The sequence below is a fragment of the Anoplolepis gracilipes genome, chromosome 1 (genome assembly GCF_047496725.1).
Source record: "Anoplolepis gracilipes chromosome 1, ASM4749672v1, whole genome shotgun sequence".
NCBI lineage: Eukaryota > Metazoa > Arthropoda > Insecta > Hymenoptera > Formicidae > Anoplolepis > Anoplolepis gracilipes.
Window position 1 is genome coordinate 871297 of NC_132970.1, and position 13693 is coordinate 884989.

The window sequence follows — 13693 nt, forward strand, 5'->3', positions numbered from 1 at the left end:
CTCAAAAATGAGATAAAAAATTCCCTTAAGCATTGCGCGCGCGGGATTGTTGAGAACGCCACGTGTTAATCATTTATAAATGCAAATGAGGAACAAATCTTTATATTCATCTAATTTCCTTAAAAATAAATTTTTTAATGTAACACTTAATTATCAATTTATTGAAAACGTTAAAAAATTTAAGATATAAAAAAGAGGGATGATATTTAATAAAAATTTATTTGCTAGAAAAAATATTAATTTAAAGTACAGAAAAAAATTCATAAAATAAAATTTATTTGCTTTAGTTTTTCAGCATATCCTGTATATTCGAGAATTTCGCAGTTAAATTGAAATTCCGATCAATCAAGTTTTAATATATCGGCAATATATATTGATCGTCGACATCGTCTTTTTCATACACGGTTCTTTTTTTTATTTTATTCATGTTAGAATTAATTTCTTATAAATAATAAACGAATTAAAATCAATATGTAGCAAAAAAGATCTGCTAATATTAAAATTTAATACTTATTAAATCTTCGAAAGTCGGAGTTTAAAAATTTTGAGATTCTTTTCTACTTTCTTAGCCGACTTTAGATGAATTTTAATTCGAACAAAAAAATGTACAGGCTGAAACAAACAAAAGACTTCATAATCGTAATTAAAAAGTTTAAAATACAAAGATAGACCACAGAACGATGGTAGAATAACTACATATTAATATATATATGTATGTGGTTATTCTGTAATCTTTTTTTAGACACATACATATGTATGTGTGTGTTTTACCTCATTTGCACAACTCGTTTTATATTCTTTTTATAAAATATCTTATATATACAAATTTGCTTAACATATGAAGCACAATGCTTGTATAATTAAGCAATATTCTTATTGCTAAATAACAGTATAAACACGCAATAATATAATTAAATTATTATGTACGAAGAGAAAGAAAAATTGTTAGCAAATAATAGCAAAAATACATAAATTTTTATATATTAATTTTTATATACATTATGTGATATTGATTGATTGATTAATAAATGCAGTTATATTTTTTTAAGATAGTGTTCAACGTAATGCGTGTATATTTTGAAGAATTAATAAGAAGACGTGTGGACGCGCTATTACGTGACATTTCAAAGCTATTGTAAAGATTCTGAGTTTCAGGACTCGTCAGACAACCGCAGCAACGTGAAACATAATACAAGTTGCACCAGCCAGTCCTAAGCTCAGCCATGCGAAGCGGGCAGCCAGCGGCTAAGGAACGCGACGTACGAATCAGATTACATCTTGCGTTGGCTGCTTATCTTTATTCTTCATCTTACATCGCCTCGATTCACCTCATTTCGCTTCAGTGACCAACCCTTCAATCAGCGTCTTATAAACAGGACGTGATCATATGAACAAAAATTCTTGAAATTCTCAAATATCAGTGGAATTTTTTGGATAATTAGATTAAATTATGAAAGATGAGGGAAATCAATAGTATATAAATTTTTTATAAAATTATATTAAGAAAATCAGAGTACACAAAACATGAGATTGAAGATATAGCATGAAAAGTGAAAAGGTTTTAGCAAATAAAAATTTAATAGGGCTTATTTTAAATACCTTGCACCCTAACAGCACACATGTTTAAAAGATGTTTATAAGAAATTCATAGAATGTTAAAACATATTTTAATAGCCTGTGAATCTCTTGTAACCATCTTTTAAACATATGTGCTGATAGGCCATATTTAACCTAACAGACACTTAGTCTAGATTAATTGCCAAGTAATTCTAATTACCAGACAATTTCTGTAACATTATTTTGTGTTACTTATAAATAAAAAAACTATATAATTCTAAAGATATATTCTTCTAAACACTAATTAATTGTCTGGTAATTTCAATTACAGAACAATATATTTTTTTATCTTTCAAACTTTGCTCATTACATACTTTTATATATTACATTGTATAAATAAAATATCATTATTATTCAGTATCAGCGCTGGAAGTTTGTAAGAAAACTGGTGCTTGGGCACTTTGTGCAACTTGTATCAGTTGTGGTTGAGTCTGAATAGGAGCAGTTTGAATAATGATTGGTTGATTGCTTCCACCTTGTACTTGCATACGAATCATCTGCAGTTGCTGGGGAGTCAATTGAATCTAAAAAAAAAAAGTAATGGAAAAATGAAAAATATATAAAAATAACATGAGATTAGGTAAATAAATATAAAAAAATTTCTTTTGTATTTACAGGTATTTGTTGAATTTCGCCGCTAGGGGTGACAATTTGTTGTACGATTTGTATCCCACCAGTCTGGGTAGTAGGTGTTTGTTGCGCTTGCTGCAACTGTATTATTTGTTGACCAGACGACTGCTGTGGATTTTGAACCGTAACCGTTTGGGCTGTATTCGTGTTAGAGGTCTCCTAAAATTGATAAAATTATAAATATACATGTTGATATTTTTTTAATTAAAAATTTGTATGGATTAATTAAAAAATAATAAACCTGTTCTACTGGACTAATATTGATAGTTTGAATTTGTCCACTAGAAGGTTGGACAATCTGTATAGGTTGCGTAGTACTACCACTGCTCTGTACACCTTGATTCGCTGAACTCTGTTGCTGTGCTAATTGAAAATAGTAATGAACCTGATCGGAGTTCATAGAGGTACGTACAGTAGCCTCGTTTTGTGCTTTGCTTTGTTTTATTTCATCTCTGGGCACTATATCTATGAGAAAATCAAACTGATCATATTTTGTAACTGCCATTGCAATGTCATTTCTTTGAAGAGTTCTTCTTTTATTATCTTCTGTATGCACCCAAGCTCGTAGAGTCAATTCGTGTATAAAAATCTCTGCTGCTTTGGCAAAAAGCATGGGAGCTTCCGCACTTATCATCTTTACATCTCCATCCAATTTCATAATCTTTTTTATTCTTGCCAATGGTAAAGATTGTGTTTTAAGATCCATCTAGAGACATTTGTTTAGTTAAATATCAAAAGAAGTGACTTTTATTGGATTATTAGTCTTACTAATTAATCTTACTAACTGTTGTAATATTTTTTATTTCTTCCATAACTTTTGGCCAGAAGTGAGCCAATGCTTGTTGGGCCTCGGAATTGCCTGGGGATGCAATTTGCAGGTCTCCATTTGAATCACCTTCTATTTCACTATCTTGATTTCTGAAAATGTCTAACTATACATACAAGCTTGTGCAATTTTGCTCTACTTGACACTAGCATTACAGGAACAAATGAAGAAAAATAAAAAAATGTATGTAATATAATTAATTTAAAATTAAACTTGATATATAAATTATTATTAAGATGTATTATCTTCTTTTTTGTATGTACATAACTATTAATTTTAAATCAAATAACGTCTAACCTAAAAGTAACCAAAGTATTTATTTACTTACGAATTTAGAAAAAACACAGACATTTCTGCAGTTGCTGCTTGATTGTATATAAAGGTAAGATCCCTTAATTATGAAAACTTCACCTCTGCACAAAATTTAGTAACCATACCATCATTTAAATTACATTTTCACTGAAACTATATACATCTTGTCAACAGCTTCTTTTTCTTTTAAAAAGGGAGTCTTTAGGATCCTGTCTTCTGGGCTAACGATCACTAATTCCTACACAAGAGTACAAATATGTAAAAAGATTATAATTGTACAATTGTACCATGCTATATTCACCCCCTAATTCAGTTATATTACTATTTAATTATATTTGACGCTGCAAAGAATACACACAAATCTATCTGGGGACCAGTAATAACAGAGCAATAGAACAAAATGAGCAAAATGGAGGGATTTTTCGCGCATGCGTAATTGTGAACAGGTAGTATCTGGTAAGTTCAGAAATCCTACTCATAGGTAGAGTCTTAAATAACAGAGAAACGCCAACTGCGTCCGTTTTTTTGATTGGTGCGGTACCTAATAAGGTGCCTTTTCATGCTGACGCTCGACGCTCATTTTTGGCGGCAAAACAGGTCACGTGATCAAAATTGACGAATTGGTATTTTTATTTTTGGTCACGTGATGTCTTTTGACGCTGAAAATGAGCGTCGAGCGTCAGCATGAAAAGGCACCTTTATACATATACTGTGGACTGTGGTAGAGGCAAGATGAACGGATGCACGTGCACGTGCTACATTTGTTATAAATTATTATTTTAGACTTGACAAATTTAATCAACGAAGGAAACATTCTCCACATAAAAATGAAGAACAAACCGACCCGTCATAAGGAAACAAACACTTTTCGGGTATTGAAACTGAAGAAAAGAAAACTAATAGTTAAAATATTTATTGTGTTTTTCTACTAAACCGGTCTTTTTCTTTCGCACAGTTCAAACCGTTCTCTGAAAGAGTGACGGAAATCGATGTCGATGTCTTCCACCGCGTGGGACATCGATATGAAGATAATTCCGAGGAAGTCGAAACTTATTTTCACGAAACACTACAGAAATGGAATGTTCTTAACCTGACGGATGGTTATGTCGCTTTCAAAAAGCAAGTGCGAGACATCATTACATTACCTCAGTTGATTCACAAGAAGCAATATGTAATCGACACGCTCATGGAGTATCTAAAGAAACGGGATCCTTTATTTCTACAGCCTATTCTGGAGTAAGTATAGAAAACTGCATATACATATCTACATATTTCACTGTTTCTACATTTGTATGATCTATTTCTTTTATAGATTAGTGGTAGCTGTAGCGAGAGACCTTCAGAAAGATTTTTACGAGTATTTTCCAGCATTCTTATCAGAAATGATCCACTTATTACAAACAAAAGATGCGGAGCAGATAGAGTATACATTTACCACTCTGGCATATCTATTTAAATTTTTGTGGCGATACCTGATAAGAAACATAAAAACTGTGGTTGCTCTATTATTGCCGCTATTATCTGACACTCAACCAGACTATATAAACAGGTTTGCTGCAGAAAGTTTTGCATTTGTAGTACGCAAAATCAAAGATAAAGATTCCTTTCTAAAATTAGTGCTACATATTTTGGAAGATAATGAGAATGGAATACCAGGTTGTGGAAAGTTATTATTTGAAGTTGTATTTGGTATCACAGGACAATTTCACTCTTGTGGTGAGCAAATGTTATTAATTTATTTTAACGCTTTGCAAGATGAGTCTGTTAATCAAAAACTCATTTATGAAGTATTAAAAGAGATCGTGGCATGCATACTACAAAATATACATCCTCAAAAATGTGATATTATGTGGAATGTTATTTTAAAAGTGATAGATACATCTGTTGAAAGATCAAAGCAATCATTGGAATCCTCTGAAAGAGAGCACACGTTAATTCTATTACTGCGTCTTATACATACCATTATCAGTTATAAAAATGGAAAGTTTTTACCTGATGCTATATCTCTGATAAAAAGACTTATTGTCATAATGGACACATTAAACGAGGATAATAATATCCTGCGAGAGGTTATTAATGTGTCTGTCGCTGTCCTTTTAGCATCCAATGTAAAATTAATGCAAGAAAATTCGAGTCAACTGTTGTTGAAAATTATGGCAGTGAACAATACAGAATTATTGTATTTGGGTGTTGAAAAGTTAATACACTATTCTTCATTCGAAACCTTAGTCTTACCTCACGTATTACGACACAGTATCTCTATTGGATTTAACAGTGAGACGTTGCTTCTCTTTGCTAAAATAATTCTTGTCAAAGCATCGCCTTGTCTTAGCGGTATAAATTTGAACAAATGGAGAAAATATATTCTAGACGTACGAAATATGGGACCTGAGAGTATCGATTATTTCTTGTTGGAATTGAACACATTGTCTACTAATATTGTTTCGCTCGATGCAATGAGGATGTTGATAGTTTTACCACATCTGAAACCATTACACGAAGAATTTAAGACTGTATTAAAAAATGGTTTGTTATTTACATATCAAAAGATGTTGAACGACGATAGTACAGAAGATACAAACATCAATAAAACTAGTTTTACATTTTTATTAATACTAGAAACGATAATACATATATCACAGCCAAGTGAGCTTCACGAGCTTTTTATAAAATCCAATATAACAATAATTGATCTTATAAACAAATATCACGATAACAAATATATCTTGAACGCCACAGATCTCTGCTTAACGTATTTTAGTACCTCAGAGTATCATGCAAACTATATCAATTCTATATTTTTTGATATGTTAAATAACAGCATAGTGAAGAAGATGAGCTCACCTTACAGCAGTATTCGGTTGATCGTAGCACACTTGTATTTTTTATTTTCTAACGTTGAAGATGTGTCATCATCGATGCAGGATAACGGTAAAACTGCCATGGAACTTGTCTACTTAGCGGAATGTGAATCCGCGACGATACAAAATTATCGCGCCAAATTGTTACATTTACAAGCCTTAGGATTTCAGACTCACGCGATGGTTAATTTAAATTCAAAATACTACGAATTCCCATTGCGTTATTTGATTGGTAATCTGTACGTCAATTTCTCTCTGCTTTGGCAACCTGTAAGTATAGTCATAGCTAGTTACGGCAATAAAGAATGTCCACAGTTCTGGCCAACGTTTCTGGCCGAATTAACGTCTAACAATGTACCAGAAATTGAATGGAAACCGTTGTTCGATTGTCACGTTCTTTCCTCGTTGGAGATGACAGAGAAGGATGATGACAAACCTGATTTCGAAAATTACAAGATGCTCCTCTGGAAATGTATGACGCATTTCTCGCATTACGCCGAGACGAAGAATAGAGATTTAACGGGATTGTTCATCGATTTTATAAATACAAATTTCTTCAAATCCAACTCCGAAGATGGCAAGTATTATAATATCGAGAAGCGTAAAGACGCAAATAACGACACGAATGAAGAAGAAGAAGAAGAACGGATTGAAATCATAAAGACTACGCAAGCAGACATGAAGAGTAGAAATTACAAAGTGAAACATTTACTTGCTCAGATGGAAATATTTGAAAAAGTCCTAAATCCAAAAATGTTACACAGAGAAGCAGAGATGCGTCAGATTTACTTAGATCTACTTTCTTCGAAAAATGCTGATATTCAGAAAGCTGCCTTGAATTGTCTCTTTGCATATAAGTACGAATATCTTTTACCATACAAGGAATCGCTGTACAGTCTGATAAGTGAGAAGAATCTGAAGAACGAGCTCACGCGTTTTAAGCTGGATCGAGAAAGCGAGGTGATCCAGGAAAACCATCGTGAGAATCTCATACCAATTATAATGAGAATTATTTATGCGAAAATGGTTATGAAGACCGGTATGAGAACCGGCGGGAAGGCCAGTGGGTTTATACGACGGAAGATGATATTACGTTTTTTAAACGGCACGCAAGAAGACGAAATGATTATATTCATTAAAATGGCCTTTCGACCCTTCAAATCGTACGTGTCGCTAGAAGTGGAGGATGAGGCGTTTGACTTGAAGCGATACACCGAGAACATCGTCAACGCGATCGACCTAAGTAACGTTATGCCACCTAAACGCATGCAAAGCGCTGTGAATCTACTGGCGATAGTGATGGAACAATTCGGCGGCAAGATGTCAACGAGACTGTTGCCGCGTTTGCTTAGGATCTTGATCTGCATTTTGGCGGAGGTGACCGGAATTCTACATAAATCGGACGAGGTTTACCCTGGATACCTGACAGCGATTAAGAACGTGCGAACGAGTTGCATAGGTATATTGGCCAGATTTTTCGCGCATTTTGAGGACTACGACTGGAAGCGACACGAGATTGACGCGGTCTATCATGTCGCGATATTTCCCTGGTTAAAGAAATTACCAGTCGAGGGTATACACAGTCCCACAGCCTTGTTGAAGCTGTTTATGGCATGGGGCCAGAATCCGCGATATCATCCGTTGTTTGCGAAATATCGAGAGGATGACGAGTCGATCACTCCTCTCCCTTACATCGTGCAACTCCTGTTGAATCCTAAGACGCACCAGTCTGTAGTTAACGCTATTTTAGAAATTGTCGAAAGATTGCTGACGTTGCAGGATTATGGACATGGATCCAACGAGGATAGCATGCAAGTGGATGTGCCATTCCTACCATTAATACCGGTACTGACAAATCTGCTTGATCTAGAGAAGAACGGAGTACTTCCAAATGGAATCAATTATGGTTCCTCTATGCTTCTGCCGCATGTTCCTCGCATTTTGGAATTTCTCAGAAATAAGCTCGAGAGATCCAATAAAGGTATAAACAAGACCGAATTGCTCATATTGTCACGAATCTCCGAATTTGTCACGGACGTTGAGGTATGCGACACAGTATTGAAATTGATATTGCCTGTATTAGTCAAGAAGGCTGCGATTGGCAACAACGAAGAAACTATTGTAGAACTTACGACGACCGTGATGAATCTCATAAAAATTGCAAACAAGCCGGAGATTCACGTGCGTGCTATCGCGCCGTTAATGGGCTTTGTATCAGACATACCCGCTCGCAAGCTTCTTCTGCAATTGTATGGCGCTATCGCCGAGAGATCCTCGGAAGAATATCGCGAGACGATGATACGGAATCGCGACGTTCTGATCGCACTCAACGCGTGGGATCGCAGATGGATTGATCAGCCGGACTTTCAGAGAAGATTGGACGCTTTCGACGAGATCAACAGTATGGCCAAGAAGAATGCTATCACGTTGGAATTCGGCGTGATTGTGATACACAATTGCTTTCATTTCTTGAAGACTGAATCGGATCTGGCGATGAGGGATTGCGCCGGTCAGTGTTTGAAGCTTGTGGGATCCAGGTTGGCGAAGGAACACCAGAATAACACCTCCAATAGACGTTACCTGATGGACGACACAATTCTGATGCTCACTAGGAAGGGAATTACGAGCAAGAACGAGATTGTTCGCCTTCAATCAATAGCTCTTATAGGGTACATGGCTTTGGAATGCGCGGATGTGCATCCTATTTTGCGAGACATGTCGTTGCTGGCCAATCGTGTCGATCCCGAGGTCGATTTCTTCGAAAATATGCAGCATTTGCAGTTGCATAGAAGAGCTCGCGCGTTATTGAAATTTTGTACGCTCGCTAAGACTTTACGAAAACCATTCAATCTTCGAACCTTGACGCAATTTATCCTTCCCCTCTGCTCATCATATCTATGCAATGAAACTTTCATTCATAAAAATAGCCTCATCGACGCCGCCATCGAAACTCTCGGGATGGTGTGCAGATTTTTACCATGGCATCATTACGAGATTATCTTGAGGCATTATTTAAATAAACTAAAGAGATCTGTAGAGTTTCAAAAACAACTCATTAGAATAGTACTAGTAATATTAGACTCGTTTCATTACGATCTCTCAAAGTATAAGGAAGCACAAAAGATTACGCAGGTTGAAGTTACTTCGGCAGGAACTGAGAGTAATGCCACTTTGATCGGCGAAGAGGAAGCTAATGAAGCGGTCGGTGAAGATACGAACGTCGAGGATAAAGAACCGGATGAAATATTGGAGGAAGTGCTAAACGATGAACACGTTGAGAATGTTGAAGAAGTAGAGGAGGCTAATGAAACAGCGAAGGAAGATTTACCGATAATCGAGAGACAGACGTTACTTTCGCAAAGTGGAGCGAAGAAAGTGATGTTCAGTATATCGAACGGTTTATTACCGCAGCTGCATCGATCCGTTACGGCCAAAACGCAACAGGATAGTTGCCATAAAATTAATAAGAAGAAGATCGCGTCCGAAACGGAAGAAGATAATTTACTGAGAGTTCCCATCATTGTCGCACTTGTTAAATTATTACAAAAAATGCCCGGGAATCTTCTAGATGCGAATCTGCCAGGGTAAGTTCGATATATTATGACATTTATCTAGTTGTATAGAGATTCTTTTTTTTTATTATGTTCTAAAATTATTTCTTTGAAATAGAGTTTAATTAAATAAACCAATATTTTTATATAAAACATACTGATGAAGTTTTATCATTTAATTTGATAATTATATATAAATACATTTTTTCTTTTTTTCAGGATTTTTATGAAACTGTGTACATTTCTTAAATCGCGAAGGGAATCAATTCGACGTACAACTCGCGAGACATTACAAAAAATTATGATAATGTTAGGACCAAAATATCTTTATCATCTTTTGAAAGAAATGAATACATTATTAACAAAGGGTTTCCAAGTGCACGTTCTTGTATACACAGTACAGTCTGTATTAGTTGCACTGAAGCCTTATTTTCAGAAATTCGACATTAATCACAATCTACAAAGTATTTTATCTGTAAGTACAATTACAAGCTGCAATATGTGTTTTACATCTAAGAATGTATATATAAAATATTTCTAAAATGTTTATACACAACATAAACTTTGCCAATATATTCTACTAATTATAAATTATGTATAAAAAGATATATAGATATATAATATCGTTAATATTCTACTTTTGATTCTTTTTGTTCTTTGGCATTATGTTCAAGCACGAAAAAAATTTTGAATATCTTAGTATTTATATTCTTTCAAAAATTAATTTAATTATCGGAATTTTTTTGTTAATATAAAACTTTCAATGTTCATAATTTTGAAAGAACATTTATAATCCCATATTTATGCAACACATTTTTATCGTTAGTAGAACACATTGGTAAAATTTAATCAGATATTTTCTGTATTTTCAAGTAATTATTTTTCAATAGGTGTGCAAAGTCGATCTATTTGGATTAACTGCGGAAGAAAAGGAAATAGCTGGTATTGTTAAAAATATATCGGAAGCAAGGAATACTAAAAGTTTTGATATCTTCCATATATTAGCAGAATTTATAACGGAATCTTGCTTATTAGATTTAATCCTTCCATTGAAAGAAGTACTGATGAAAACGCGCTCGTATAAAACGATAAACAAAGTTACAGAATGTCTACGAAATATAACTTTGGGATTAGCGGATAACTCTTATATATCACTGGAACAGATCCTCATATTTCTTTATGGCATTATCTCAGAAAGTATACCGGATCTTATGCCAGAGAAAGATAGCAAAAAAGGAGAGGAGGAAACGAAATCTCTCGTGCAGCAGCAATCAAATTGTTTCATTATACCACCAGAACCCAAAAACAGGATGGGTATTAAAGCTACAGCCAAGACCACCAAGCACGCCAATGTTCACATAATGATAGAATTCGGTTTGAAACTGTTTCATATACTGCTGAAACGAGACAAGGTCTCCAGTGCAGAATACAAGCGTTACTTGGAACCCTTTGTGTCGGTTTTGAACGATTGTCTAAATTCTCATTACGTTAAGCTGTGTACCGTGACTTTACAATGTTTAAACTGGATGCTGAAAATGGACTTAACGTCAACATGCACGTCGATATCGGGAATCTGTACCACCATGTTCGAAATCTTGCATAAGTACGCCGCTGCGGGATTAAGCAAGGGAGACAACTTTGATCTCGTGATGGCCACATTTAAATGCATGTCTGTGATCGTCCGTGACGTGAAGTACTTCAGCATCGACGCCGAACAATTGAAGATTCTTATCTTATACGCGGAACAAGACCTGCACGATAGCGATAAGCATGCCACTGCGTTTACATTGCTCAAGGCTATAATTCATCGAAAAATGATTATTCCTGAAATGCACATTGTCATGGAAAAAGTCGCTAAACTGAGCATCACCACGGAATTGGAGCATGTTAGATTACAATCGCGTTCTTTATTCTATTCGTACTTGATGGAATATCCGCTTGGTAAACATTTAGACAAACACATTTATTTTTATCTCAAACAACTGAGTTATCAGGTGCAAGCAGGCCGATTAAGTGCATTGGAGATGATTCACACCATCGTCACGGGATTCCCATTGAAAACTTTAATTAGAAGATCGGAGATTATATTTATAATGACGAGCGCAAGATTAATAGACGATGATGATCCCACTTGCCGTAAACTTTGTGCGAAATGTATAACAGAAATACTCACTCGGATATCCTCCAATGAAAGAAATAAACTATTCAACAAGTGGCCTGTTCAATGGCTAGGTGATTCCAACATAAGGTACCGGACGTTGGCAGCACAATTATGTGGCATATTTGTGACTGTTGAAAAAAATGAGTTTGATTCACGATTGCCTGAAATTTTACCGTTATTACTGAAGCAGTTCTATACAAATTTCTCTGTTTCTGACAAAGAAAAACCTGGAAAATTTATTAAGCTAAACAATGAAAATCATTTACAGAAAAATCGTAATTTAAAAGATTCAGAAAGAGCAAAAGACCATCATTTAATTCAAGTGTTACATTTGTTACTAAAGATAGCACGTTATACATTATTCTTCACGAACGAAAAGTATAAAGATTCTATCGACTCTTTTGCTGGTAAGAAATATTTCTTGAAAACTTGAAATAAGTAGGCATTTTTTTCAGCAGGTAGATATATAATATATATATATTGTATTTTACAGAATATAGTCAGTCTTTATTATCTCATCCACATTTCTGGGTTCGATTAGCTGCTGCACAGTTTATTGGATTTGTCTTGACTGCTCTGGACGTTGATAAAGTTGTGGAGCTTTTAAATAATTCGGGGAATGACAAAGTACAAGAAGGATACATATATTCGAATCCTGTTGATACTTTCAGAAGTTTAATTTTAGATCTAATAGCACAACTCTATCCAGATATGACATTTGAAGAATTAGCAGATCAAGTTGTAAAAAATTTAATTTTTATTGCAAAAATATTAAAATCGATTAAAATATCTGATGCACAATGTACCAAACAAGATGATGAAAATATAGCAAAGGATAATTTGTCTCTTTTTTGGCTTATCAGAAGATTGAGAAAAGCTGTTAATGTAGAGATAACACAAGCTCCTAAATCGATATCAGTAGTAAGGAAATATTTTTATTTATTGGATATTACCTATGTAGGAAATTTTTATACACAGTGTGAAAAAATTGTGATTTACATTTTCAGAGAACTGCAGTGTTCAAATTTATTGCTGGTGTGGTAACTACAATTCCTATGGAATATTTAAATACGGTACTTTTTAGTATCATGTCTCCATTGGTACGAGAAATAACTATAATAGAAGAAGCTAATGTTGAATTACGTCGACTTGCCAAGGAAGTAGTTACTATGATTAAAAAATCTATAGGAAACGAAGAGTATACCAAATTATTAAATCGAGTTCAACAAAAACTCGATATTAAGAAAGCAGAAAGGAGGAAAGTTCGTACACAACAGGTACATTAACTTATTATTCATCTTTTCATATTTGTGGTAATTTTTGTGAGATATTATAGGGAATATTTATATACTTTACAAATGTAATATACATAATATTCATTACAGTTTGTAATTAATCCTGATCTGGCAGCCAAGTGCAAATTGGCCAGACAGCAAAAGAAAAAGGAATCAAAAAAAAGGAAAATGGAAAATATAAAAGGAAACAAAATAGTAAAGAAACGCAGAAAAAAAGTGGACCTGGATGACTTATAATGTATAAGAGATTATAATTGCATAATTGTACTATTTGTAAATATTTGTAATATAAATATTTACACAAACATTAAATATAAATTATTGTAACATTTTTTTACAGAAACATACAAGAGTATACACAAATGTTTAATATGTAAATTTTATAATGACAATTTTATAAATTTGAAAAGTTAGAAATAATGATTAGGCATAAATATATA

The 13693-nt window shown here is 34.1% G+C and overlaps 2 protein-coding genes across 4 annotated transcripts; one reads left to right on the top strand and one right to left on the bottom strand.

Annotated features, from left to right (window-relative positions):
- Positions 1 to 1478: 1478 nt before the first annotated feature.
- Positions 1479 to 3796, bottom strand: Nf-yc (nuclear factor Y-box C). Of its 3 annotated transcripts, none has more exons than XM_072896123.1 (6): positions 3708 to 3796; positions 3402 to 3623; positions 3033 to 3165; positions 2489 to 2953; positions 2233 to 2406; positions 1479 to 2141 (listed from the first exon to the last, which is right to left on the bottom strand). In XM_072896123.1, exons 2-6 carry the CDS (start codon positions 3422 to 3424, stop codon positions 1968 to 1970), a joined length of 969 nt encoding a protein of 322 aa, XP_072752224.1. In that variant the 5' UTR covers positions 3425 to 3623; positions 3708 to 3796; the 3' UTR covers positions 1479 to 1967. The 3 variants fall into 3 exon arrangements, with proteins under 3 accessions (XP_072752224.1, XP_072752231.1, XP_072752241.1); XM_072896130.1 differs by lacking the exon at positions 3708 to 3796 and adding an exon at positions 3687 to 3703; XM_072896140.1 differs by having other exon boundaries at positions 3033 to 3175; positions 3402 to 3776.
- Positions 3797 to 4103: 307 nt separating this feature from the next.
- Positions 4104 to 13505, top strand: LOC140663059 (small subunit processome component 20 homolog). The gene is made up of 8 exons (XM_072886935.1): positions 4104 to 4257; positions 4341 to 4621; positions 4698 to 9830; positions 10017 to 10272; positions 10688 to 12365; positions 12452 to 12879; positions 12966 to 13235; positions 13344 to 13505. The coding sequence occupies exons 1-8, from the start codon at positions 4213 to 4215 to the stop codon at positions 13488 to 13490; spliced, it is 8238 nt and encodes a 2745-aa protein (XP_072743036.1). The 5' UTR covers positions 4104 to 4212; the 3' UTR covers positions 13491 to 13505.
- The last annotated feature ends 188 nt before the right edge of the window (positions 13506 to 13693 follow it).

What these genes read in the sequence shown, in the direction of transcription:
- LOC140663059 (XM_072886935.1), top strand. Translation starts at nt 4,213, where the DNA reads ATGAAGAACAAACCGACCCGTCATAAGGAAACAAACACTTTTCGG. An exon ending in ATCTACAAAGTATTTTATCT is followed by an intron (nt 10,273 to 10,687) that starts GTAAGTACAATT and finishes ATTTTTCAATAG; the next exon opens with GTGTGCAAAGTCGATCTATT. An exon ending in GGAAAGTTCGTACACAACAG is followed by an intron (nt 13,236 to 13,343) that starts GTACATTAACTT and finishes TATTCATTACAG; the next exon opens with TTTGTAATTAATCCTGATCT.
- Nf-yc (XM_072896123.1), bottom strand. Translation starts at nt 3,424, where the DNA reads ATGTCTGTGTTTTTTCTAAATTC. An exon ending in TCTGTGTTTTTTCTAAATTC is followed by an intron (nt 3,166 to 3,401) that starts GTAAGTAAATAA and finishes AGACATTTTCAG; the next exon opens with AAATCAAGATAGTGAAATAG. An exon ending in AAATAAAAAATATTACAACA is followed by an intron (nt 2,954 to 3,032) that starts GTTAGTAAGATT and finishes AAATGTCTCTAG; the next exon opens with ATGGATCTTAAAACACAATC.